We start from the raw sequence: 23,710 nt of genomic DNA, 5'->3' as shown, positions 1-23,710 counted from the left end.
CTCAATATTATAAACCGTAATTGGTTTGCAGTTTCAACAGTGCGAGTACAACAATCACAAGTGGTTGAGTTGGTAAAAGTTTAGGTGTGAAACTCTCGTACCCAGGTTCGAATCTCAGCCGACATTAATTGAAGTTAAATCCTAATTTATTCTTGATGACCAGGGGGAAGGAAGCGTTCTGACATGATCTTTCGGCGCGGATTAGTCTCTGAGTCTGAAAAGCCTTTGAGAATACCGTTATTAATACTACTAAAAAAAAAAAAAAAAAAAACAGTGCGCGCCAGTACGTACTGCATTGTACTAGACTACCAGCAGTACGTGCATTGTACTAGCAGTACGTGCTTTAGAAGTTTAGATCGAGAATAGTAATTGTACTTCAATGGCGCAAAATTGAGATTGGCATAGAACAAAAACCTGTATATAAGGATATCTAAGTTGTAAAAATATATGCGCGCAGCAATAGTACTTCTCCATCGATCTAGCTAGCTCTTTCTTGAACATGTACAGCAGCAGTACAGGTAAGAATTGTGTGTGTATATATCGATCGGTAAGGTGACCATTATGCAGGAAGCTAGCTGGGTATTCAAGATTTTAAAATGTTTCCGGCAACAGGATTTAAGAGTCATTGAGAGCACGCTATTATAAGGTATGTCCTGTATTTCCAACGTTCTGGTATATATAATAGAAATGATCGATCACAGTTATTGGTTTCTAATTTTCTACTTATATCTTAGTTTTTTTCTTTATATATGTAGCAGTTAATGACTAGACCAAGTACATAATACTAATAGTCCACGTTGATCCACGATTTGAGCAATATGTATTGCCTGAAATTGGGACAGATCGATAGCAATTTGGTTTGAAAATATATATTTCAATAGCAATTGCACATCTGAATATTAGTCAACTCCATTCGATAACTTTAAACATTTTCGTCAACTCCATTTGAATTAGTTAGAGGGCAATGGCATCTTGGGTAGCTTTTAGAAGGTGTTCAAACCATGGTTACATAAATAACTAAGATTTTCTTGTATATAATAAGGATATAACTAAGATTGTTCAAGTTTCATCATATCCCTATAAAGAGGGATTTGTCTGCTATACCGTTCAGTATAGCATACATCTCTGACTAAATGGAGGCCCTGTTTAGCCAGGGTGGTGGTTAGTTGAAGAGATTTTGTCATGAAATATTAGCAAACGGTATAGCAGAATTTTCCCATAAAGACTAGTTATTTTTGAATAGTAAGAAAAACACAATTGCACCCTCATAGAAGGATTAACTAGCTCCAATGATTTAGTGTATACGTGCTTCTACCAAAATCGATCGCACAAATTAAGGAAGATCACGTACACTTGCTTTTCTAATCGGTTAGGTTGCAACTAAGACAAACAACCTGAAAAAATTAATGATTAACTTCATCATACATTGCTAAACAAAGAAGGTATATATATAGTTTTTCCATTGGAGAAAATGCACGAAACTGCATGCCACACAGTCATGATTATTTATAAACGTACATTTGATTATTCGAAAGCCAAGAAGTAATCACCAAATTGGAGAAGCACAACACTGATTTAATCAGCAAACTCAATCTTGATGCCACCAATCTTGACATGCTCAGCCCCATACCTTGGAATCAAAGTTACCACGATAGTTTCATCGTCCTCGGCATCCAAATCTTCCAGCAAATCTGTCAACCCTAACCTCAAGACAGTGTTAATCTTCTTGGTATGCTTATGCCTGTGCGGCACACTCACAAAGCTCCCGGCAAACTCACTCTTATCCGGTCCACTAGGCAAGTCATCCTCATCGTTCACATACACATCAAACTTCACCCCGACGTCCCTGTCAAACTCAATCCCTTGAATCACCAGTACCTCCTCCTCATGGTCCTTCTCCTTCTGGCTCCTCTTCTTCTGCTGCGGCCTAGCCACCGCAATACTAATCTTTGACGCCAAGCTTATCGGAAAATGAGCCCCCGCCACCACCTTGGTAGAAGTCTCCGCGGCGTGAGCAACACCGTGGCCGTGGAGCTTGTGACCAAATTTCTTGATGACATCCTTGACTCTACGTGGAGTTGGCTTGTGGCTTGTCCATGGGATGTCAACGTCTTGGTACACATACCCTAGCTTCTTGGAATCAAGGCAGTCTCGTACCTTCACCCGCACCATATTTGCGTTCTCGTCATAGAACAAAAACCCGGAATCCAACCAATCAGAGTCGGTGAAATCCTCTCTCTTGCCTCCTAGGGTTTTCCACACAGTCCACAAACGGTCAACGTTAGAGTGATGAGAGAAAAATATAGGGTCTCTACCGGCAGAGTAGAAGTTTCCCATGTCCTCAAGATTCGGCTGTGTGTTGTCACCGGTCCAAATGTGGACCGGTCCATGTGGAGTAGTCTCTATTGCTCCGCCTCCGGGGCTAGGCTCGTCCCCAGCCCTATAAGGGTTTCCAAAGAACAGCTTAGGGTTCTTGGCGTTGGACACCATTTGCCTGTACATGATCTTGAGGTTGGTGTTGATTTGAGTTTCGTCAGAGACGTTTGCATCCTTGAGATTGTAATTGAGATCAATGAGCTTCGGCGGCTGATGGTTGGCGTTTCGGAACTTGTCGTAGAGCGGCGACTTAGGATTGGCAAACATGCCTGGGAGTTGCATGCCAGCCGGAGCATCCCAGTTCCAGAAAGGCAAGGCGAACGACGGGTCGTTGATCAATTTGCCCAGGATTCTCTCATAGAAGTACAAGTAGTATCGGTGGAAGGGAAAGAATAGCCACGAGCCGTGGATTTGGAGCTCAAGATCAGGAAAGCCAGCTTGGTCGTAAGCTCCGTCACAATAAGCACAGTGAATGTTTGCTTGTTGCTTGAAGCTGCGTGGATCATCATCAGGGAGAGCTTTCATGAGCTCGATGGCCTTGGAGTATTTCTCGATGTAGGCTTTGTCAACAGCGTGAGCCGCTGGCCTGACGCGGAGTTTAGACTGAGGTGGGAGCTGGAAATCGAATATCTTTTTGGCTACCGGCGGGCAACAATCAGTTTTTTGCGCACCTGTAGGCAAGTCTGCGGCTCCACATTTGGAGACGTCAGGAGGAGCCACAGGCTTGGCAAAGGCAAAAGGGTCGGTGCCGAGACCGGCCACTCCGTACAGTCCTCCGAGACCGAGAAGTACATTTCTCCGGTCTAGGGTTCTGCCTAGAGGTTGTGCATCGTTGGAGTTGTTGGAAGGGTTTTGGTCACTGTTTGTGGCTTTGCATGAGACTCTGCTCCATGCGTAGGAATGCTTAGGTTTCTGAATTAAGGAAATTTGGGAATTCTTGTGAGAGAAGGAAGACAAAGAAGTTGTAGTACTGGGAATGGTGCTTGTGGTGGCGATCACTGGTGAATGTGACAGAGAAGCCATGGCCTCTGAGGTTTAGGTATGATGTTGAAGCTCGAATGAGGTTTGCTTTTATAATGAATCTTTGGTTGTACAGTACTTCTGATTGAGATCAGTATAGAAACAGACAAGTTGTTGTTCGATCGGTTGACGAAGGAAGTAATTAAGATAAATTAATCAGAATCAATCAGGTGCTATATATAAATCAGAACTTGGAATCTCCTTCTATAGAGGAATATACTAGATTTAAAGCTACCCCGGCCAATTAAGCAGTCATATCATCTTGTTCTCTTTCATGATTTCTTGGTCTTTTCATTTAACAGAATAGGACTGTGATCAGCACAATTTTTTTCCCCTAACAAATTACTCTTGTTTCTTCAACAATCTTATGTGATTGTTAATTTGTTAATTGAAATGTGACCCTAGTTAAAAATTTGTCTTTGTACGGGAAAGCTTGATATGCAATCTAGCTAGGTAGAAATGAGTGTGGGAATTCGTTTCTCTTCTGCTGCGAGTATACACCATATAGCGCAAAATTGTTTTCTTTCAAGAGTAGTTGAGACTCTAGCCAGCCATGTGACAAAGATTAGGTTGATCAATTGAATTTACTTCTTAGAATCATATGTTTTTTTTTTTAAATTAAATTGATAGTGTTAGTGGAGAGGTTTTAAAACTTTTCTACCAAATCCATTATGCAACTGGGTACGTAATATAATGGCTGCCAGAAGTAAAAGATATGTTAATTAATAATTTGTATCAGTGTTATATATGATGATATAAGTTGTACATATATTATTTTCCAGTATTAGAAAATCGATCGAAAATGTGGGTATGCCTTGACATCGTCAGAGAAAGAATACATACAGATTACAGAGAGTTGCCTTAAAATAAAGGAAATAACTTGGGTGACAAGTTATAGTCATTTATAAGTGACAAACACGAATGAGAGATTGACAAGTGTTAACAATAATTGTAAACAAACATGTCAAATACCTAAAACTCTCATGTTATGTCCTTACAGTAGTATTCACCTGGTCAGTTACTGACCAAGAAAATCATAGTTAACCACCGTTGGATTTACATCTAAAGGCTAAAAACAAAACAACTCTACTTAAAAATAATTTTCTCCGTCATTAGATTTACATCCAAGGGTGACTGATCATAAATCTTTTGGTCAATTACTGACCAGGTGATCAAGACTGATGTCCTTAAATTGCAATCAAGCTTTTTAAAATAGACAGTTGTTCTATGTTCATTGGCTGTCGTCACCTTAAGGTTACCAGCCATTATCATCGAAGGCGGGTTCTAAAATGAATATCATATTTACTCGTTCAAATCGATAATTTGGTTAGATATATAATACAACTTTCATGTATGATGGTGGTGATGATGGATTCATGATGATGGTAGTGATAATATAGGAGAAGCAAGAGAATATATAGCTAGTCTGAATTAGCTGGATTAAGTTCTTAATTTGGTTAATTTAAAGAGTACTTAAGTAATTAACAACATGTCGAGGACTTTACGCTTTTGGGTTCTCACCCCACCACCCTTTCCTAGCTAGTTCTTTCCCCAATAAAAATTTTAGTCAAATTGTTTATAGTCTATATCAACTACGTACCTACCTCCAGCATAAGGAAATTTGAGTTCGAACTTCGAATTTAGTTGTAGATCTGAAAACACGCACCTAGAACCAGTTGGAATATTCATTTACGCGTATAATATATAGTTTTGTAGACCGGTCAGGAGCGTCGAGGCTGTCACGAAGTCGTGGCATGTTTTCTAAACAACAACTTGATGGAAACCATTATCATTTTGTTCAAAGGAAAAACAGAGAAGGTTATAGTCTTATAGATGTGTATACATGAATTTGATTTGGTCTCTGCCTTTCTAAGCAAGCAAGCAACAAAATATAGCGTATTCTTATTGGCAATATATCGTGCTACGAATCGACATGATGACGGAATTTAGGGTTAAGGTCCATGCAACCTTCAAAGGTCGCATTCCATATATTGTTATTGTCGTATTGGTTAGCGACAGAACCTTATTCTGGTGAAATGAGCTCGACTACAATTGGGCACACGCGGTAGTGGTGGAAATGACGGAAAATGCATTCCGCATCAAGTTTATTTTGTACAGGAAAATTTGATTATTGAAGAAATACAAAAGAAGAAGAAAAGAACAAAACGAAATTGAAGAATGTAACGTGTAGGTGATCAATAGCTAGCTATAGATCTAAACCAACAAGGATATGGCTTCCTGACTATGGGGGTTCAATAATTTAAGAAGCAAACTCAATCTTGATGCCACCAATCTTGACTTTGTCCGCCGCATACCTTGGAATCAAAGTCACCACCACCGTCTCATCATCCTCGGCGTCCAAATCCTCCAGCAAATCTGTCAACCCTAACCTCAATACAGTGTTGATCTTCTTTGTGTGCTTATGCCTGTGCGGCACACTCACAAAGCTTCCGGCGAACTCACTCTTGTCCGGCCCACTCGGCAGGTCATCCTCGTCGTTAATGTACACATCAAACTTCACTGCCACATCTCTGTCGAACTCAATCCCTTCGATCACAAGTATTTCCTCCTCGTCTTCCTTCTCCTTCTTGCTCCTCTTCTTCTGCTTGGGCCTCGGCACCGCCACGCTAATCTTTCGGCTCAAAGTCAAAGGAAAATCAGTAATCTTCACCACCTTTGCTTTAGAACCGGCGGCGTTAGCCACACCGAGCTTCTTGGCTATATTACTGAATGCCACCTTTGACCTTCTCGGCGTTGGCTTGGAGTTCAGCCATGGAATATCCACGTCTTGATACACATAGCCGAGATTTTTGGATTCAAGGCAGTCGCGTACCTTCACACGCACCATGTTTGCATTCTCGTCGTAGAACAGGAAGCCGGAGTCTAACCAATCGGAGTCGGTGATGTCTTTGTTTTTGGGAGCTAGGGTCTTCCAAATACTCCACATCCTATCAACATTGGAGTGGTGCGAGAAGAAAATAGGATCTCTTCCGGCGGAGTAGAAGTTTCCCATGTCCTCAAAGTTAGGCTGTGTGTTGTCACCGGTCCACAAGTGAACGGGTCCGTGTGGAGTTCCCTCGATGGAGCCACCACCGGGGTCAGGCTCGTCCCCAGCCCGGTAGGGGTTGCCGAAGAAGAGCTGAGCATTCTTGGCGTTAGACACCATTTGACGGTACATAATGCTGAGGTTGCTGTTGATTTGTGTTGTGTTTGATGTATTGTCCTCCGTTCCGTTGAAATCGAGGTCGATCAGGGTCGGCGGCTGGTGAGCGGCGGCTCTGAACTGGTCGTAAAGCGGTGATTTAGGATTGGCGAACAAGGCAGGTAACTGCATGCCAGCCGGGTTGTCCCAGTTCCAGAACGGCAAAGCAAATGTTGGGTCGTTGATGAGCTTACCCAAGATTCTCTCGTAGAAGTACAAGTAGTATCTATGGAAGGGAAAGAAGAGCCATGAGTTATGGATTTGGAGCTCAAGATCCGGAAACCCTGCTTGGTCATAAGCACCATCACAGTAAGCACAATGCACATTGGCTTGGTTCTTGAAACTACGGGGATCATCGTCGGGAAGGGCCTTCATGAGCTCCATGGCCTTGGTGTACTTTGCAATGTAAGCATCATCCACGGCGTGTGCCGCAGGCCTAACACGCAATGGGGTTGGCGAGGGCAGCTTGAAGTCGATGATCTTTGAGGGCGTTGGCGGGCAACAATCTGTTGGTGCCACGCCGTTAGGCAAGTCCGCCGCCCCGCATTTAGACACGTCGGGTGGGGCGACGGGCTTGGCAAAAGCGAAAGGATCGCTTCCAAGACCTACAACCCCGTATAGGCCTCCAAGACCAAGAAGCACATTTCTCCTATCGAACTTAGGTACAGGAGGTTGTGCATCATTTTGGTCGCTGTTTGTGGCTTTGCATGAAACCCTAGTACGGATGAACTGCCTAGGTTTTCCGATTAAGGAAACCTGAGAGCTATGTGAGAAAGCTGAGAGGGAAGTTGTAGAAGATGGAACGGTAGTCGTGGTGACTAGTTGAGGTGAGAGAGAAGCCATGGCCTCTGGTACAATGGAAAGCTCAGAGGAGGCTTTGGTTTTATAATGAAACCTTGGTCATACTTTTCTTCAATATCCATGCAAAGTTGGCTCGATGAAATTTGGCAGCCGGATCTAGTTGACAAAGTATGATATAAAATTACGACCAAGGCTTGCACCACGTGGGATAATATAATAGGAGTTTACGACGAATCTTCTGTCTGCTACATAATTAATGTTAACGTTAATTAGCGTCTTAATCCGATGGAGGTGCTTATTTTTTAGGATAAGATCGGAGAGAAAGTAGTCTTTGATTAGAATATACCAAAAATTGATCAGAATATACTAAGCTAGTCCATTTTAAACCATAGTCGGCCGGTGATATCAAGACTATATATAGTTCATAAAGGTCTAATAATAAGAGTAATCCTATTTTGATGTAGAAGGACTTCCGCAAGAGTTTGAGGAACATTTCGAAAAACAATGTCGTAACACCTCGAACTTTTTTGCACGTCGTTCTACATCATATTTTTGTATATGAGCTAAACATACACTATTTCAAAAGGTTTCTTCTAATTAAATTATGTTGTATTTTTGTTTTAATTGTCTTAGTACTGAGGTTTAATTAGTGTTACCAAACAATTATGCACAACGTGTAGAAAACTAATGCCTGCCAGAAGGAAAATGATTTTTGCACAACATGTTGAAAAATTGTAAACGATCATGAAGACTACTGCAATATATTACGCATTCGTACATCATTTCATCCACACAGAACATGGCCACCTCTAAAACCCTTTAAAATATGACAATTGGCCGGTGCCATATTAATAAACTCATATTTAATTATGTTTGAAACACACAATATCCATATTCTTATCGTGATGACTCTATTTTCGTAATTTTTGCGATCGTATTGATATTGATTATAATAATAATGGAGTGGGAAATATCATTATTTTTTTTTAGAAGGGAAAGATTAATACTTAACTCTGGGATTGAACCAAAAAGAAAGGGCATCAATAAGTTGAGGTAAGTTTATCACATAATTACTACATAGATATGGATGATTACTGTATTGTAATTAACTTCAATATGATACAGAAGGCTAGGTGAGAAGGTCTGAATCCAGAAAGGGGATAATTTTGTTTAATTAAGGAGCGATTAAGACAAATGTGGAGTCCATGTGATTTAATTTGTTTGCTAGTTTTTGGATTTCTCCCCACCCAATTCCCCTCCACCTCCTGGTTCATTCCCCTTTCAGCCAAATATTATGTTAGTCAAGAATGATGAAAATGATGAAAGTAGATCACGTTAAGTAATCGATCTAGTCAAAGAAACAAAGCATATATATCAATCCAGCTAATTAAGTTTACTTTTAAGCCATACGTGGTTGTCTAAATTAGAAACTAGCTAGGGTAATCAAAGAAAAGTTTGTAACAAAACCTAGGAGCAATCTAAGTGAATGGTCGCAGAATATTCGGAGCGGATCGTACGCATCAAAGTGCACTTGTACCATTAATGTGCAAATCCTCAAATCGCCGTATGCGAAGATCCAATGAAGACTATATACCCTAAGTTCTTTCATTTCATCTTCATTTTTGATCCGATCAAATTAAGTGTTCATAATAAGAGTACCTCTTATTCGATCTCGATCAGGTCCTTACCTCCTGTGTTGGAAACACTTATGACTATTTTTTTTGTTTCAATTTTGTTAACGGTATTAGAATACATGCATGATAATACGACGTGGATGACCAAATCAAAATATTACATATTAGTTGTTCGGTTCACTTGAACTCTGGTGTGTAGAAGAATTTTCGCAGAATCTTATCTTACGCAGGAAGAATGGACATGATCAATGACCTTGTTTCACCTGGACAAGCTTCTACGCATCATACTAATTGGTATTGGTCCAAATATATTTATGTAGGGCACGCTAATTGAAATTGGTAGTCATAGAAACTTAGGCTCTTGACCTAATTGATGTCCTTTTTTTATATTTTACTTCTTAATTTTTATTCACAACATCAACATGAATTAGTCCTCACGTCAACATATTCCTGTTAAACATAAGTTTGATGTGAAACCAACGCAGAAATAAGATCACAGACTAGATCCACGTGGTTAAAAAAAATCTTTCATCGATGCTCAAGTCAAAAGAGTTGTTGAGTTTAACTTTTATTCGACAAGTTCCTAGAACTTCTAGTGTACCTCTTCTACACATTATTCATTATTGTCGTTTTTTCTTGGCAAATTTTACGCAAAATTGTCTAGAAGATAAGAAATATAATTGAAACTATAAAAATTGATGCTACTACTAGCTAGTAGTCATATGGGCTTGGAAAGAAGCTGAAGTGTTGTTGAAATACCAATGATATATAGTTTGGCCCACGTTGATCTCTACAAATTATCTTACAGGTAGAAAAACAAGAAACCAATAAATTCAGTACCCAGTAGAATGGCAGAAGTAGTAGTCACGAATACAACTATGCATGCAGGATCAACGTACGTACCAAGGAGAATATTGATCAGGTGGTAGAAATAAGCTCGATCTTGAACCCACCTATGATAGCTCCTTTTCCAAACTTGGGCACCAATGTCACCACCACGCTATTATCCTCCTCCGCCCCCAAATCCGTCAGTAGATTCGTAATCCCCAACCTCAAGTTTGTCTTGATCTTCTTGTTCGCCCTATGCGGCACATGCACAAAACTCCCGGCAAACTCCGCCTTGTCCTTCCCGCTCACCTCATCCGCATCATCATTCACGTACACATCAAACTTCAACATCTCGCTTCCGGCGAACTCGATACCACTGATCACCAACACCTCCTCCTCCTTCGTCTTCTCCGCCGTTGTCCTCTTAGCCGCCGACGGCCGCGCCACCTCAACACTAATAGTCTCACTCAACGTCGCCGGAAACTTCGAAGTCAAGTCCGCTGAGGAAACCGCCGCCTTTCTTTTATTCTTCGATTTCCTTGCCGTAGGCTTCGAGTTCAGCCACGGAATCTCCACGTCCTGGTACTTGTACCCTAGTTTCGACTCGTCTAGCGAGTCACGTACTTTAACTCGGACCAGATTCTTGTTCTCATCGTAGAACAAGAACTCGGTGTCAAGCCAATCCTTTTTGGTTATATCAGTCCCACCTCGTGCCTTGTAGATAGACCACATGCGGTCTACGTTGGCATGGTGAGAGTAAAAGATAGGATCCCTCCCTGCTGAGTAGAAAGCTCCCATGTCCTCTCCGTTAGTCTGAGTTGGATCTCCGGTCCAGAGATGGATGTTATTATGCGGAATACTCTCGATGTTTCCGGCGCCGGGGTTCGGTTCGTCTCCGGCGCTGTAGGGCTCACCGAAGAAGAGGCGGTGAGATGTGGCTTTTGAGATCATTTGTTGGTACATGGTGGTGAGGTTCTCTCTGATTCTAGTCTTGTCATCCGTGTCGTCATCGGTGCCACCGTAGTTGAGGTCTAGAAGCTTCGGAGGTTGATGCGCTGCGTTCCGGTATTGGTCGTAGAGAGAGGAGGTGGTGTCGGTGAAAATGGAGGGGATGTACATGCCGGCCGGAGCGTCCCAGTTCCAGAAGGGAAGAGCGAAAGTGGGATCGTCGATGAGCTTGCACATGATCTTCTCGTAGAAGTAGAGGTACAAACGGTGCCAAGGGTAGAAGAGCCAGCAGAAGTGAACTTGGATTTCGAGGTCGGAAAACCCGGCCATGGGATAACCACCGTCGCAGTACGAACAGTGAACCATGGCCTGCTGGGCCAGGCTTCGCGGGTCGTCGTCTGGTAAGGCCCGCATGAGCTCAATGGCCTTCTTGTATTTTGCCAAGTATACTGGGTCTTTTGCGACGTTCTGGGCAGCTAGCCTAGTGCGCATAGGACCCGGATCAGGTAGCTTAAAGTCGATGATTGTGGTGGTTTTTGGCGGGCAACAATCGATGGTTGTACCGTCAGGTTTGTCCGCCGGACCGCATGTGGCTAGGTCGGGTGGTGGCACGGGCGCGGCGAATGCAAACGGATTGGTTTCGAGACCCGCCGTGCCGTATAGACCGCCAGCACCCAAGCCAATGAGCATGTTTCTCCTGTCCAATTTTCCCACAGCATCTTTATTTTGGTCATTGTTGTTGGTTGCCTTGCATACAATGCCTTGCTTAGGTCTTATGACCAATGAAGGTTTTTGGGATTTGAATTTCTTGGTGAAGAAGGGAGTGACAGAAGTGTTTGAGGTCATCAGTGAAGTGTTAGGGCAGAAGATTGTAGCAGTACAGCTGGGTGGTAGAGGAGAAGCCATGGCTATGGGTTTTGCTTTTGTTGCAGCAAGGAATATCCCACATCCCAGCTTTTATAATGACCGATTTTGAGGTGGAATTTGAATTTAAGTTTGAATATAAAGTATCTCCAATGGTATGCTTATAATTTTTTATCAAATTTAAATTTTGACATTGAGGTGATATGAGGTGGAATTTGACATTTTACTTTAATTTCTTCTCCGATCCAACTGTCAAATATTTGTAATATTTAATTATTTTTCTATATTTATCTTTACTATGTTAATTCTCTCTCTTCTTTTGCTATCCTTTTGTTGTTACTTCTCCAACTCCCTTGAACTTACTTCGTCTCTTCTTCCGCAAATTTGAATGATATTGATTCTCATTTTTTGTTGCAATCTCATATCTCAATCTCAATTAAACTTCACAACACCCAAAATCTTAGGATAACAAATTTTATATCCTTCTCCTCTTGTTGCATGCCTCTCTCTTAGATCTGCATCTCACTTTGCGCCGCCTCCCTGACCTCCTGCCGGCTCACATCCCACAGCCCACTTCGGGATTATTGCTCCTTTCTAGTTATTATTGCTCCTTTCTGCCAATAATGGGGAGAATGAACTACCCAGATCACTGTGTTTTTGCTCAGGTCTGGGTAAGCAAGAAAGAGATATACGAGAAGCAAAAGAGGAAGAAGAAAGAGGGAAAAGAAACAATAAAAAACGAAAAGACAGTAAAGAATGGGGCTGTCAAAAATAACAGCATGAAACCAAAATTAACGTCATCCACGGCGGTGGAATAGACATATGGGTTGGAGTGAGTTTTCAGATGTCATTTTATACCGGAGATGACATTACACCGGAGATGGAGATGCTCTTCGTTGTGCAATGAGGCATATTATCAACAGTGAATGTGAATTGACAAGTTGATCAATAACAGCGAGTGCTGCAAGAGTCTCCCACACAAGAACAGTACTAGCTACCCCAGTCGGCTTTAAAGAACGAATATGATTTTAAGAAAACAAACAAAACAGAAATGAGATATCGAAGTTCAAGTTTAATTGCAAAACAAATACAAAACCATTATAGGTTGATGATCTTATATTAATTAGTGACGCACATCAAATGTATTAATAAAATGTAGATGACATGATTGACATCGATCCAATATATTTTTCAAAATTAATTCACTACGATAAGATATTATTTGTTTGGTGCAATTTGATTCGAGAGATTTAATTAACAAACTACTCATTTTCATAATACATTTAATCATGATTGAGATTGTTCAAACTTGAATGATGTTGAATTTATCGAATTCAATTAATCCCCACCTTGTAGAATCACGTCATGAAGAGGTTGTAATTCTGAATTAGTCCTCCTTTGTTTTGATTAATGCATGTAGTGGTTAGTGGTAGGTGCACATATACATGGTCACATGTTTACCAGTGACTTCTACCCTGCTTGATAGGTACATTCATCGACTTTGGAATAGGTTCAGAGCACGGATGTACATTTGCATTGTGTGTGTTTAAGATGATGATGTACATAAATGGAGATAAGACTGTTACTCTTCGAAGCAGCCCTCGTGCATCTCGTGCATATGAATCAGTCACCTAGCTGGCCTTAACCTTATATGGCTTATGCCAAGGAAAACATGTTACATATGCATCACACCAGCTCCCCCACTCCCAACTATATTTGCGCCAAAAGCTGAAGCAGATAGCAAATAGAAGACAAATTAGCTTGGGCAAGCAGAGATATGGAGGATATTTACTTGTCGGCCATTTGATTGTGCTCTTTTTGATCTAACATATTTGAGAATTTCTAATATCACGAATCACTGGTCACAATATGATTGAGAGCAACTCAAAACTTATGTAATCAAAGTATTAAACACATTAGAAACATATAAACACAAACAAAAACCTGAGAACTCAAAACTAGATCCAATTATCTTAGAAACTTAAGTGATCGAGTTAGGTGTACGCGTGCTGTTGCATCGATTATTTGTTGCAAGTAAATCTCAGAACACCTTACAATATAGACATACTATTTGAGAAACTCGATCTTGAGCTTCCCAATAGTGACAGGTCGTTTCACACACTTTGGCACTAAAGTCACCTTGATACTGTCATCTTCATCAGCACCCAAATCATCCAACAAGTCCGTTATCCCAAGCCTCAGGCTCGTCGTCACCGTCTTCCTCCGATGAGGCAAATACACAAAGCTTCCGGCGAACTCCGAGTTGTCGGGTCGACTCAGATCGTCTTCGTCATCGTTGACATGCACGTCGAACTTCACAAGCTCATCCGCCACAAACTCTATCCCTTGAATCGCCAACACCTCCTCTTCCTCTTCCTTCTCCTCCTTTGTCCGACACTTCTTCGGCCTCGGCACCGTGACGCTGATCACCGAGTCCATAGTGATCGGAAACTCAGTGAGTTCTACTACCTTCTTGGACGTTGACTCGGCTGCAGCATATGCTTCGGATTCACCGAACGCCGGGGGAGTTTCACTCATCTTTGATCCTAGCTGCTCACTGATTAGCAAGTGTCTCTTGACCAGTTTGAATTTGTCTACAGAACGTTGCTCATGATCAGCATCATTTTGATTACTGTGATAATACTATCTGTATCTGTAATTGGTTTGACAGAAGCCCTAACTAAATACGAAGCTGGGTTTACGGATTTGAAGCAAGGAAATGCTTTTGAAAGATGGGAGAGATTGCTGAAGAGTTGTATTGAGACAAACCGATTTGTTGTGGGTGAGGACGGTGACGAGAAGCCATATAGCTTCTGATATTTGACTAGTTGTCGTGTTTTGAAACTTTTGTCACAAGACTTTAGTTTTTTATTTCGGATATTTTGGAGGTCGGCAATGTTGTTATACAATCCCATCATGGAATTCTTCTCTGATTCATCATCATGGAATATTGGGAACTTCACAAATTTCTTTGGCAGATCTAGAAGACGATTTCTTATTTGACTTTTTTATTTTGAATAAGATCGAAGATCAATTTCTTATTTATTATATAAATTTGTCTTGCATCTCAGTAAATGCAAACCTAACCTTCTTGTGGAATGGAATAAATCGATTCGATGTGGCAACAAATACCTTCTTGCTTAAGTCATAAGGCATCAATTTTCTTTTCATGGTGAAGGGTGAGACCAGATCACTAGATTCAACGTTCATGAAGGAGGCCTTTGATGTGAGTCACCTCGATAAAATTACAACACAAACTGTTTCGTATATACATTAACATGCACTCGATCAACAGCATAACTAATCAAGTAGCTCAATATATGAACATCTAGGCACTGAAATACTCGATCTTGATCCTCCCAATGGTGATAGGTCGTTGCACATACCTTGGCACCAAGGTCACCTTAATACTACTATCACCATCAGCTCCCAAATCCTCCAACAAGTCCGTTATCCCCAAATGCAAACTAGTCCTCACCCTCTTCCGGCTCTGCGGCAAAAACACCAAGCTTCCGGCAAACTGAGACTCGCTAGGTCGACTCAGATCGTCCTCGTCATCGTTCACATGCACGTCGAACTTCACAGCCTTATCGGCCACGAACTCAATGCCTTCGATCGACAGCACCTCCTCTTCCTCTTCCTTTTCCTTCTTGCTCCTCGACCTCCTCGGCCTCGGCACCATCACACTGATCACCGAGTCCAAAGCCGTCGGGAACTCAGTGAGCCGAACCAGCTTCTTCGACTCGGCCGCGCGTGCTAGGTGTGGATGATTCACCAAAGTTAAACCTCCCAAACCCAGAAGCACATTTCTCCTGTCGAATTTCAGAACAGAAACTTGGTGGTTGCCAAGGTTTTGATCATTGTTATGCGTAGCTCTAGTACTACGATTTTGGACTGAGGAGATTAGGGTTTTGTTTGGGAATGAGTAACAGATTGAAGGGGTTGAGTAATGGGGAATCAGATTCATAGACATGGCGTTGTTTTTGTATGAAGAAGAAGATAATGAACATTAATATATATGGTACTGGATTTTTGATGATCAATTACATTCACAGCCATAAGTTTTGATCTTCCATATGTAGTGTAGGTGTTGTCTTGTTGATAAGCACAAGACTTTCTTGCAACATGGTGGCCTACACTTGTCAAAATCACACCCACTTCAGATGTCTTTATACGACACGTCGCAATATCTCTCCTGTGCTATTTAATCAACATTGGGGTTTTAGTTCAGATTTGACTTTTCTATTTAGATCTATATTGTTTGAATTTACTTGGATGATTTCTAATCATGGAGTGCAATCTAAGTTCACTATGTCATCCTGATCATTATGTCATCTTTACTCCGTCTAATAGTTATAAAATATCTAAACAAATCTAATCAACTTAAATTTAAGCAGAGAATTCGGATCCATTCAAAATTTGGACGTTGCATTCACCAGTTCAACTGTAGTCGGAGAATATAACGCTGCTCGAAAATGAGTTCATGTTTGTAATCTAAAACTATTTTGGCAACTAAATTTAAGAATTGGCATATGGGGGATTCCCGACCCCGACCCCTACATGAGTAGGATGATATCAACGTTTTTTTGGTCTGAGACTAGGATGATATCAACTAGGATATGTCTGTAGCTGTTCATGAATAATAGAAGCAAAGAGACAGAACAAGAACCAGACTTAAAGTACGTACTCTTTGTTCACGGAGAGAGTTAAACTCATAAACCTTCCGCTTTTACTCTACGGGTGACTAAAATGGATTCGGCTCCTCTTATAGTGAAAAGAGCAATGATTTCTGCACTGAAATGAGCTATAACATGAAAAAACAAGTGGCAGGCAGTAATTGAACTATCACACAGTCCAGTAATTGAACTATCACACAGTCCATGCCCCATACTCAAGCAACAGCTGAGGACGTACGTACATGCAAGGCCAAATTATCATGTACGTATGGAGATCCTTGTTCTACATGGCATGCAGTACTGAAATTTGTATTTCTCTGCAAATGCTTTCCAACTATGTGGCAGATAAAAGAGACCAAATAATTGGACTCATGAGATAATTGATCTAACTTTATCATTCCTAGAACTCAAATTTCCAGAAACATGGATGGTTTTCTGCATTGTTACCTTAGGTGGTAAATTTAGTCAAGAAAAACATGCGACAATAAACATTTGAAGTTCAACTGAAACATGTATCGAACCTCCCCTTGTTAATTTCAGATTTTGATAAGACTCAAAGTACAAACCATGCATCATTATAAGGACCCAGCAGGGTAACTAATTAAGCCAGTAAGATAGAGGGTTTGGAAGTTTGTTCAGGACACATTACACTAAAACAAGATCAATACTTAATTCTCAGTGAACACAGAAGCCTATTGCCAAGAAACTCTTTCAAATAACCAGAAGATAATGAACATTTTCATAACAAATGGGGTTTGTGGTAAGAAAGATGTTTCTAGTATAAACCATGTATCATTATAAGGATCCAGCTAGTTAGCTAAGAGAGCTTGGAAGGTTGTTCAGAACTTCAGGGCACACTGCACTGGTATATACAAGATCATGACTTAGAATCTTAGTACACAGAGTCACAGACTCCTGGACTTTTTCAAAATCTCAGAAGATAATGAAAAAAGAAAAAATGGGGATAATGATAATAAAGAAGCATCTCATAGTACAACATTGCGTCACTATAAGGTTCCAGCAAGGTAAGTCAGCTTCTAGAGCTTGGAAAGTTCTTCAGAAAAACAATACGTACACTAAAAGATATATCGAGCATCACTTATTCTCTGTACACAGGAAGCCTCTTATTTTCCAGGAAACTCTTTCAAAAATTCGGAAGAATGAAAATGGAGTTTATGATGAACATGTTCACGTGAAAGTTTTGTACTGTCAATCTGCTGATTGAGTACTGTGGCTTGGAATCATATGGTCCCGACATGGGAGACCATGCAAGGTAGAGAGTAAAACACAAGGGTTATCTATCTGAACAAAATCTCAATAGATGAAGAAACTCACCCATATATATAGTTTTTCTCTACTTTTGTTTTTCCCCTTTTTTTTGGAAATGATCGTATTTTAATTAACACACTAAGCTATGATACTGATTCTCACTAGGTTCTGTTTAGTGTCTATCTTGTCCTTGCTTCACTTAATTCTGTGCTAAGGAGACAATCATTCAAATTCCACATCAGCTTTGCAAACTGTCTTCCCCAACTGGCACTACACCCAACCCCAATCCCCTCAACCTTGCTTATAAAAGAGCAGGCATTTCCACCACTTAGATTCATCACACAACTCTTAAGTCTTTCATCTTTATTGACTCCTCATAATCATCATCCTCCTCCTCACTCTCTCCTTCTCCTCAGTGGCATCTGGCTCAAGGTCTTCGCTTAACTCGGACTCGTCTAGCTTGGACTGACAAGCAGAACAAGACCTTTGAGATTGCTCTAGCCCTTTTCGACAAGGACACCCCCGACCGCTGGACAATATTGCAAGGGTCGTTGGGAGTAAGACACCCGAGGAAGTAGGAGGCACTATTAACTTCTTCTGAAAGATGTGAAGCTTATAGAGTCCGGCCAAGTGCCTATCCCGGATCACAGGACTTCTGGTGGGAGTGGGAATGGTCATGGCACCATTGTTCATGATGACGAAAAGAGGTAGCCTTTGGTACTAAACTACTACTTGTCATCTTTTCCTACAAGTAAGGTTAGTTCTTGTAGTTTAATTTCTTTGTAAGCTGTTAACTTATAATTTGGATAGGTACTTCGCCGAACTCTATAAGCTTGACAACTTCCAGAAGAAGGTCACAGTGCCTCTTAACTTCCTCCGGTGTCTTACTCCCAACGACCCTTGCAATATTGTCCCAACGGTCGGGGGTGTCCTTGCCGAAAAGGGCTAGAGCAATCTCAAAGATCTTGTTCTGCTTGGCAGTCCAAGACGAGCCCGAGTTAAGCGAAGACAATGAGCCAGATCACTGAGGAGGAGAGAGTGAGGAGGGTGATGATCATGAGGAGTCAATAAAGATGAAAGACTTAAGTCTAGAGTTGTGTGATGTATCCTAAGTGGTGGAAATGCATGCCTGCTGTTTTATAAGCAAGCTAGGTTGAGGGGATTGGGGTACGGTGTAGTGCCAGTAAGGGAAGACATTTTTGCAAAACTGATGTAGAATTTGAATGATTGTCTCCTTAGAAATTCTGATATGAATAATCTATAAAGTTGAATGATGGAATAATCTATAAAGTTCATTACAGTCCTTTTTTTAATATTCTGCCCTTTTCTTCATGTATATTATTTCAGGATCGACCAATCGAGGACAGTTTCCCTTATTTAAGCTAGTTCTAACTATACTCTGTTTTTTCAGTCATCTCGTTGTCTTGGCAATACTTGCTTACAAACCTAAAAGCTGTTCTCTTGCTTATTTTGTTGCAAATTAACTAAACTAGGAATGAAGTTGATTCGAGTCATTCTTATTATTCTACTAGAGCTTTTTTTTTTTTTTTAATTAAATTTTTTTATTTATTTATTGTTGAGGGAAATGGACCATTCATTAATCACAACGATAGTGTACGAGATCAAGTTTGATTCTTTCTTGCATATTTACTTCAATTTCATTTCAACTAGTGTTTATAGTGTTACTCAAGTTGCAAGAGTTCTTCTGGCTCCACCAAGTAATCTCAGCTCTCGGTGGGTTTTCGTTTGATTTTGGTTATCTTTTGTTTGGGAGCTCTTCTAATGAAGACCTTTAAGTTGAGGACTAGTTAAAGACTTTTCAGCTTATCCCACTTTTCGATCTTATATCCACGTTCAATTTATAGATATTTATGAGTATATCATTTCTGTAAATTTTCAGCTATATTGAAAATGATTAAAACATTCATAAGTGTGATTTACCAATTATAAACATGAACGGTTCATGTTTGACAGATTTTGTTCGTCCATAATTTGATCTAGTTTGTTACCTTAACGATCATCGATTTGGCTGAAAATTTGTAGGACTGATATACTCATATAGACCTAAAAACTGAACGGATGAGATGTCAAGATGTGATCGAAAAATAGGTATTTTAAACTATAAACTGAAAAGTCCTCAACTTAAGAGTCCTCACTAGAAGAGCTCCCAAAGAGGACTAGTTGACCCTTAAGTTGCTTATCCAGTGGGTATTAGCTGTGAACCTTTTGGGATTTATGGGTTTCTTTCTTGCATATATACTTCAATTTTTGTATTGGGTTCAGTATTGTCTTGAAAAGATTTAGACTTTGGTTCTAGAATTTATTGTTTAGGGGGTTTCTAAAGGTAACAGCAAATATCTTAGCATTTGTGTCTTTAATTTTGTTCAACGTACGCTCTTCGGTGGCCTCTCTCTATTCATATAGTTTTGCCATCTTCATATTTTCTAGTGTAGGCTGACTTGCATAAAGGATTAGCCTGACTTGCATCTAATGGCTGGTAATGGTGTTGCTAAGGTAACAGCAATTAAACATCGTAGCATATTAAACATCATGCATGCAAAAAATCCACATTATAAAACCCTGCATTTTAATCTTTGATTTTGTTCAAATTAAAGCTCTTTGGTGACCTTTTTCTGTATTTAGATAGTTTTGCCATATCTTCAAATTGTATTTTGGCTAGTGAAGATTGCCCAACTATATTCAATTCAACTAGTGTCTAGGGTTTGTGCTCGAGATGCTACTTCAATCCTTTTGTTTCTATCTCACCCCATTACCATTGTTTGGATCAGCAATTAGATTTCATAATCTATCCTATCTGCATTTGTATTTATTTACTATGTTGTCCCTTATAAAGTTACAAGTATTGTTGCAAACTTTTGTCTTAACTGTGGTTTTCGATTTCCTTTATCGAAAAAAATATGTGGTTTTCGATTTATTGCCAGTCCCTTGCTGGTCAAAAGAAGATGCTATTGCTAGTAGTGGATTTTAATCCACCAAGGCTTTAATGTAGTGTAAACGTGATGTATATCGTGTTTTAAGATGCCTCTTTTGTCACGTCTATATTTGTGGGCAGTCGTCATCTTTTGCATACCAAAAAGAGTTGTAATTAAGCAACTCACAGGTGTGTTTTATGACTCAAATACACCGACTTTTATGGGTAGTGTAATGTGATGAATTTTTTGTTTTATGATGACTATCTCTTTTGTCACGTCTATATACGTGGGTTGTTGTCATCTTTTGCTTTCTTTAAAGTGTGGTAAGGCAACTCTCTTGTTTTAAGACTCAAATACATTCACTATAGTTTTGTTCATGTGATCATGTCTAACCATTGATCTTGTATAGTGACCGGAATCTCTTTTTGAGTCTGATTGGGGAAATAAAACAAAATATTTTGCATCAAATAAATGCACCAATATATTCTGAAATGTTTTGGGTGAATGCAACTTTCTGCAAGTTTCAACATATTGGAAGAGAACGAATATCACTAAAATTCGAAAGTGTTACATCTTTGCGTGACTTACTGATGAAATCTCCGTAAGAACATCGATGCATTTGTTTAAAAATGAATATGTAAATCTTCAAATTATAAGATTCACAGCAAACACCAAATTAACTTTTTCATTTTCTTCTTTAATTACGTCTTAGAGGGAAGGAAAAAAAAAAAAGAAGAACAAGAACAAGAACAAGAAGAAAGAATATGGGTTAATAAAACCGTCACCTACAATATGGATCACAAAGGCCCAAATCCACTTTTATTGTAAGAAGAGAATCTAGGTTTTCCTAATTTCCCGGGAGCGGCGGCGTGCGGGGTTAATTCACCGCGAAGTAAAAGTAGTGATAAAATAGAAAAAAAAAAGCATGTTTCTCAGAAGCCGTGTGAAAAATAAAAGTAGGTTACGACGTGAAGCGCTTTGTCTTCCTTTGTTTCTGATAGAGAGAGGTTTGGTTTTGTGGGCTCTCGTACTTGTAGCTATCTCGAACGAGAATAATGGCTTCAAGGCTGGTCTTGGGTGTCACTTTTGTGCTTGATCTGATTGCTTTTGCTCTTGCTGTGGCTGCTGAGCAGAGGAGGTCTACTGTAAGTTCCTCTGTCACTTTCTATTCCTCTATTATTTCGTGTTGGGTTCATATGGGTGCTCTTGCTTCAGTTTTGTCTGTTGGATTTGATGGTGATTTAGGAAGAGGGAATTTTTTTTGTTTGCTGTAGAGCTCTAACCGGTGAAAAGGGTTTGTGGGTTTTTGAAAGTTTTAAGAGGGAGACTGTGCGGTGGTGTTGGCATTCAGACAAAAATAATAAGAGGGTATTGCCTAAATCTGGGTTATTTCCAAACTACAAGTCTAATATGGTCAACTTTAGGATAATTGGGTTATCTAGATGAGGGGGATTTTTGGTATCCTTCTGGTAAATCTGGTATTTAGTTAATTAGTTTACAGTTGGTTATTTCATAATTTCAGCAATTGAACTCAGAAGATGGGGGTGCGCCCATGAGTCCATGACAAGGAGTTGCCCTATCTCATTTCAAAACTCCCCTGATTTGGTTTAGAATCTGAATTTTACTTGTAGAGGCTAGTAAGTAGTAACTCATTGGCAAGCTTCTTAATCAGCATAACATGAATATATAGACACAGAAGAAGCTAGAGGCTGTAGTTAATAACTTAATATTAGACTATGAATCTGGATTAGATATCTGAAAAAGCCGAAAGGAAAGAGATAAATCTTTTTTGATAATGAGGAAAGAGATAAATGTTATATATGTTTCGATTAGAATTGTTGGCACACTTAACTTTCAGTTGATGAATTGATGTTAGACATGCTCTAAACATTCAACATACAAGTATAAACTGTTTCTCCTATAAGTAGAACAATGTTACTTAAAGTCATTGAGTAATTTCAGTGATCCTAGAGGATATATTAGTTTTGCTCTATGTCTGGTCCTAATTCTAGAATGATTTCTCTCTGGCAGTCTAAGATTCAGAAAGATGGAAACTCCAGCTACTGTGTGTATGACTCCGACATTGCCACCGGCTTAGGTGTTGGGGCATTTCTGTTCCTGTTGACAAGTCAGGCTCTGTTAATGATTGTAAGTCGATGCTTGTGCTGTGGAAAAGCATTGAGACCAAGTGGTTCTAGGTCATGGGCAATCGCGCTATTCATTACCAGCTGGTATGTTCTTGTTCTTGCACAGCTTTTCAGTTTAATATCATGCTTTGAGAATGTTACATGCATGGTTCATAATGTGTAGTCTTTTGCATATAGAACCAGTTTAATATGCTAAGTTTGCTTGTCTGTCCAAAGACCAATCTAGGACCTGTAATTTACTGCCATGTATCATTTGAATCTTCAGGGTATTTTTCTTCATTGCTGAGGCGTGCTTACTTGCTGGTTCAGTGAGAAATGCCTACCACACCAAGTACAGAACTAAGCTTTCTACTGAGAAGCTTTCATGCGAGACATTGAGGAAGGGGATCTTCGGGGCTGGCGCCGCCTTTGTGGTCTTCACAGGCATAGTATCTGAGTTTTACTATACTAGTTACTCCAAGGCTAATGATGCAGAGGCTCACTATGCCAGAGACAATGGAGTGAGGATGCAGAACCTTTGAATCAGATATTGCAATTGATTAAGTGACATGTTCTTCGTAATTCATGACCTAGGCAACAGGACATATGATTTAACGTGTGATATAAAGTTTAGAAGGGGATTTTTACTCTAGTTTTTGCTGTTCTGTGTTTCTTAGCTTATTGGACTGTGCTTTTGGATACATATCCCATGTTATTGACAATATTTGCTTCAGAATTCTATTTTGATTGTGGGCCGGCCCATACTTTCCCAGTAAGATGAGCATCTCCTTCTGATGCTCTGATATTCATCAAAATGGGCAATATCACACAATTTCGTTTACTTTCCTACTATCCGGTATAACTATAGCCGGGAAATGAGCTCGCCTTTAGTTCGACTTTTGTGGGAAGCCTTGTTCGACTGTGTAATATAAGCGGGACTTTGAATAAAAAGATCTCGTAACTTTGCTTATTCCGTGAACCCAAAACGCGGGGTATTGCTGCTTTCCGGTACTTGAAGCATGATTTGACATGC

General features: G+C 40.1%; 6 protein-coding genes across 6 annotated transcripts in view; 1 reads left to right on the top strand and 5 right to left on the bottom strand.

Annotated features, from left to right (window-relative positions):
• The window catches only part of LOC101310880, a 1,534,871-nt gene that overhangs the window by 698,674 nt on the left and 812,487 nt on the right, over positions 1–23,710 (bottom strand). The window lies entirely within an intron of this gene.
• Positions 1,432–3,399, bottom strand: LOC101314633 (polyphenol oxidase, chloroplastic-like). Its single transcript, XM_004293480.1, has one exon. The coding sequence runs from the start codon at positions 3,397–3,399 to the stop codon at positions 1,576–1,578; it is 1,824 nt and encodes a 607-aa protein (XP_004293528.1). The 3' UTR covers positions 1,432–1,575.
• Positions 5,337–7,529, bottom strand: LOC101314061 (polyphenol oxidase, chloroplastic-like). Its single transcript, XM_004293478.1, has one exon. The coding sequence runs from the start codon at positions 7,439–7,441 to the stop codon at positions 5,657–5,659; it is 1,785 nt and encodes a 594-aa protein (XP_004293526.1). The 5' UTR covers positions 7,442–7,529; the 3' UTR covers positions 5,337–5,656.
• On the bottom strand, positions 9,817–11,870 carry LOC101301080 (polyphenol oxidase, chloroplastic-like). The gene has a single exon (XM_004293515.1). It carries the CDS (start codon positions 11,713–11,715, stop codon positions 9,952–9,954), a length of 1,764 nt encoding a protein of 587 aa, XP_004293563.1. The 5' UTR covers positions 11,716–11,870; the 3' UTR covers positions 9,817–9,951.
• On the bottom strand, positions 13,549–14,519 carry LOC101295399 (polyphenol oxidase, chloroplastic-like). Its single transcript, XM_004293579.1, has one exon. It carries the CDS (start codon positions 14,209–14,211, stop codon positions 13,741–13,743), a length of 471 nt encoding a protein of 156 aa, XP_004293627.1. The 5' UTR covers positions 14,212–14,519; the 3' UTR covers positions 13,549–13,740.
• On the top strand, positions 21,486–23,517 carry LOC101314921. Its single transcript, XM_004293561.1, has 3 exons — positions 21,486–21,696; positions 22,583–22,782; positions 22,964–23,517. The coding sequence occupies exons 1-3, from the start codon at positions 21,607–21,609 to the stop codon at positions 23,217–23,219; spliced, it is 546 nt and encodes a 181-aa protein (XP_004293609.1). The 5' UTR covers positions 21,486–21,606; the 3' UTR covers positions 23,220–23,517.

This window comes from Fragaria vesca, linkage group LG3 (assembly GCF_000184155.1).
Source record: "Fragaria vesca subsp. vesca linkage group LG3, FraVesHawaii_1.0, whole genome shotgun sequence".
NCBI classification, from domain to species: Eukaryota; Viridiplantae; Streptophyta; class Magnoliopsida; order Rosales; family Rosaceae; genus Fragaria; species Fragaria vesca.
This window is presented reverse-complemented; position numbering and strand designations above follow the sequence as displayed.

Bases quoted from the DNA above. Each gene is read 5' to 3' on its own strand.
- LOC101314633 (XM_004293480.1), bottom strand. From the start codon at position 3,399: ATGGCTTCTCTGTCACATTCACCAGTGATCGCCACCACAAGCACCATT.
- LOC101314061 (XM_004293478.1), bottom strand. From the start codon at position 7,441: ATGGCTTCTCTCTCACCTCAACTAGTCACCACGACTACCGTTCCATCT.
- LOC101301080 (XM_004293515.1), bottom strand. From the start codon at position 11,715: ATGGCTTCTCCTCTACCACCCAGCTGTACTGCTACAATCTTCTGCCCT.
- LOC101295399 (XM_004293579.1), bottom strand. From the start codon at position 14,211: ATGAGTGAAACTCCCCCGGCGTTCGGTGAATCCGAAGCATATGCTGCA.
- LOC101314921 (XM_004293561.1), top strand. From the start codon at position 21,607: ATGGCTTCAAGGCTGGTCTTGGGTGTCACTTTTGTGCTTGATCTGATT. The intron at 21,697-22,582 runs GTAAGTTCCTCT...TCTCTCTGGCAG, and splicing joins CTGAGCAGAGGAGGTCTACT to TCTAAGATTCAGAAAGATGG. The intron at 22,783-22,963 runs GTATGTTCTTGT...TTGAATCTTCAG, and splicing joins GCGCTATTCATTACCAGCTG to GGTATTTTTCTTCATTGCTG.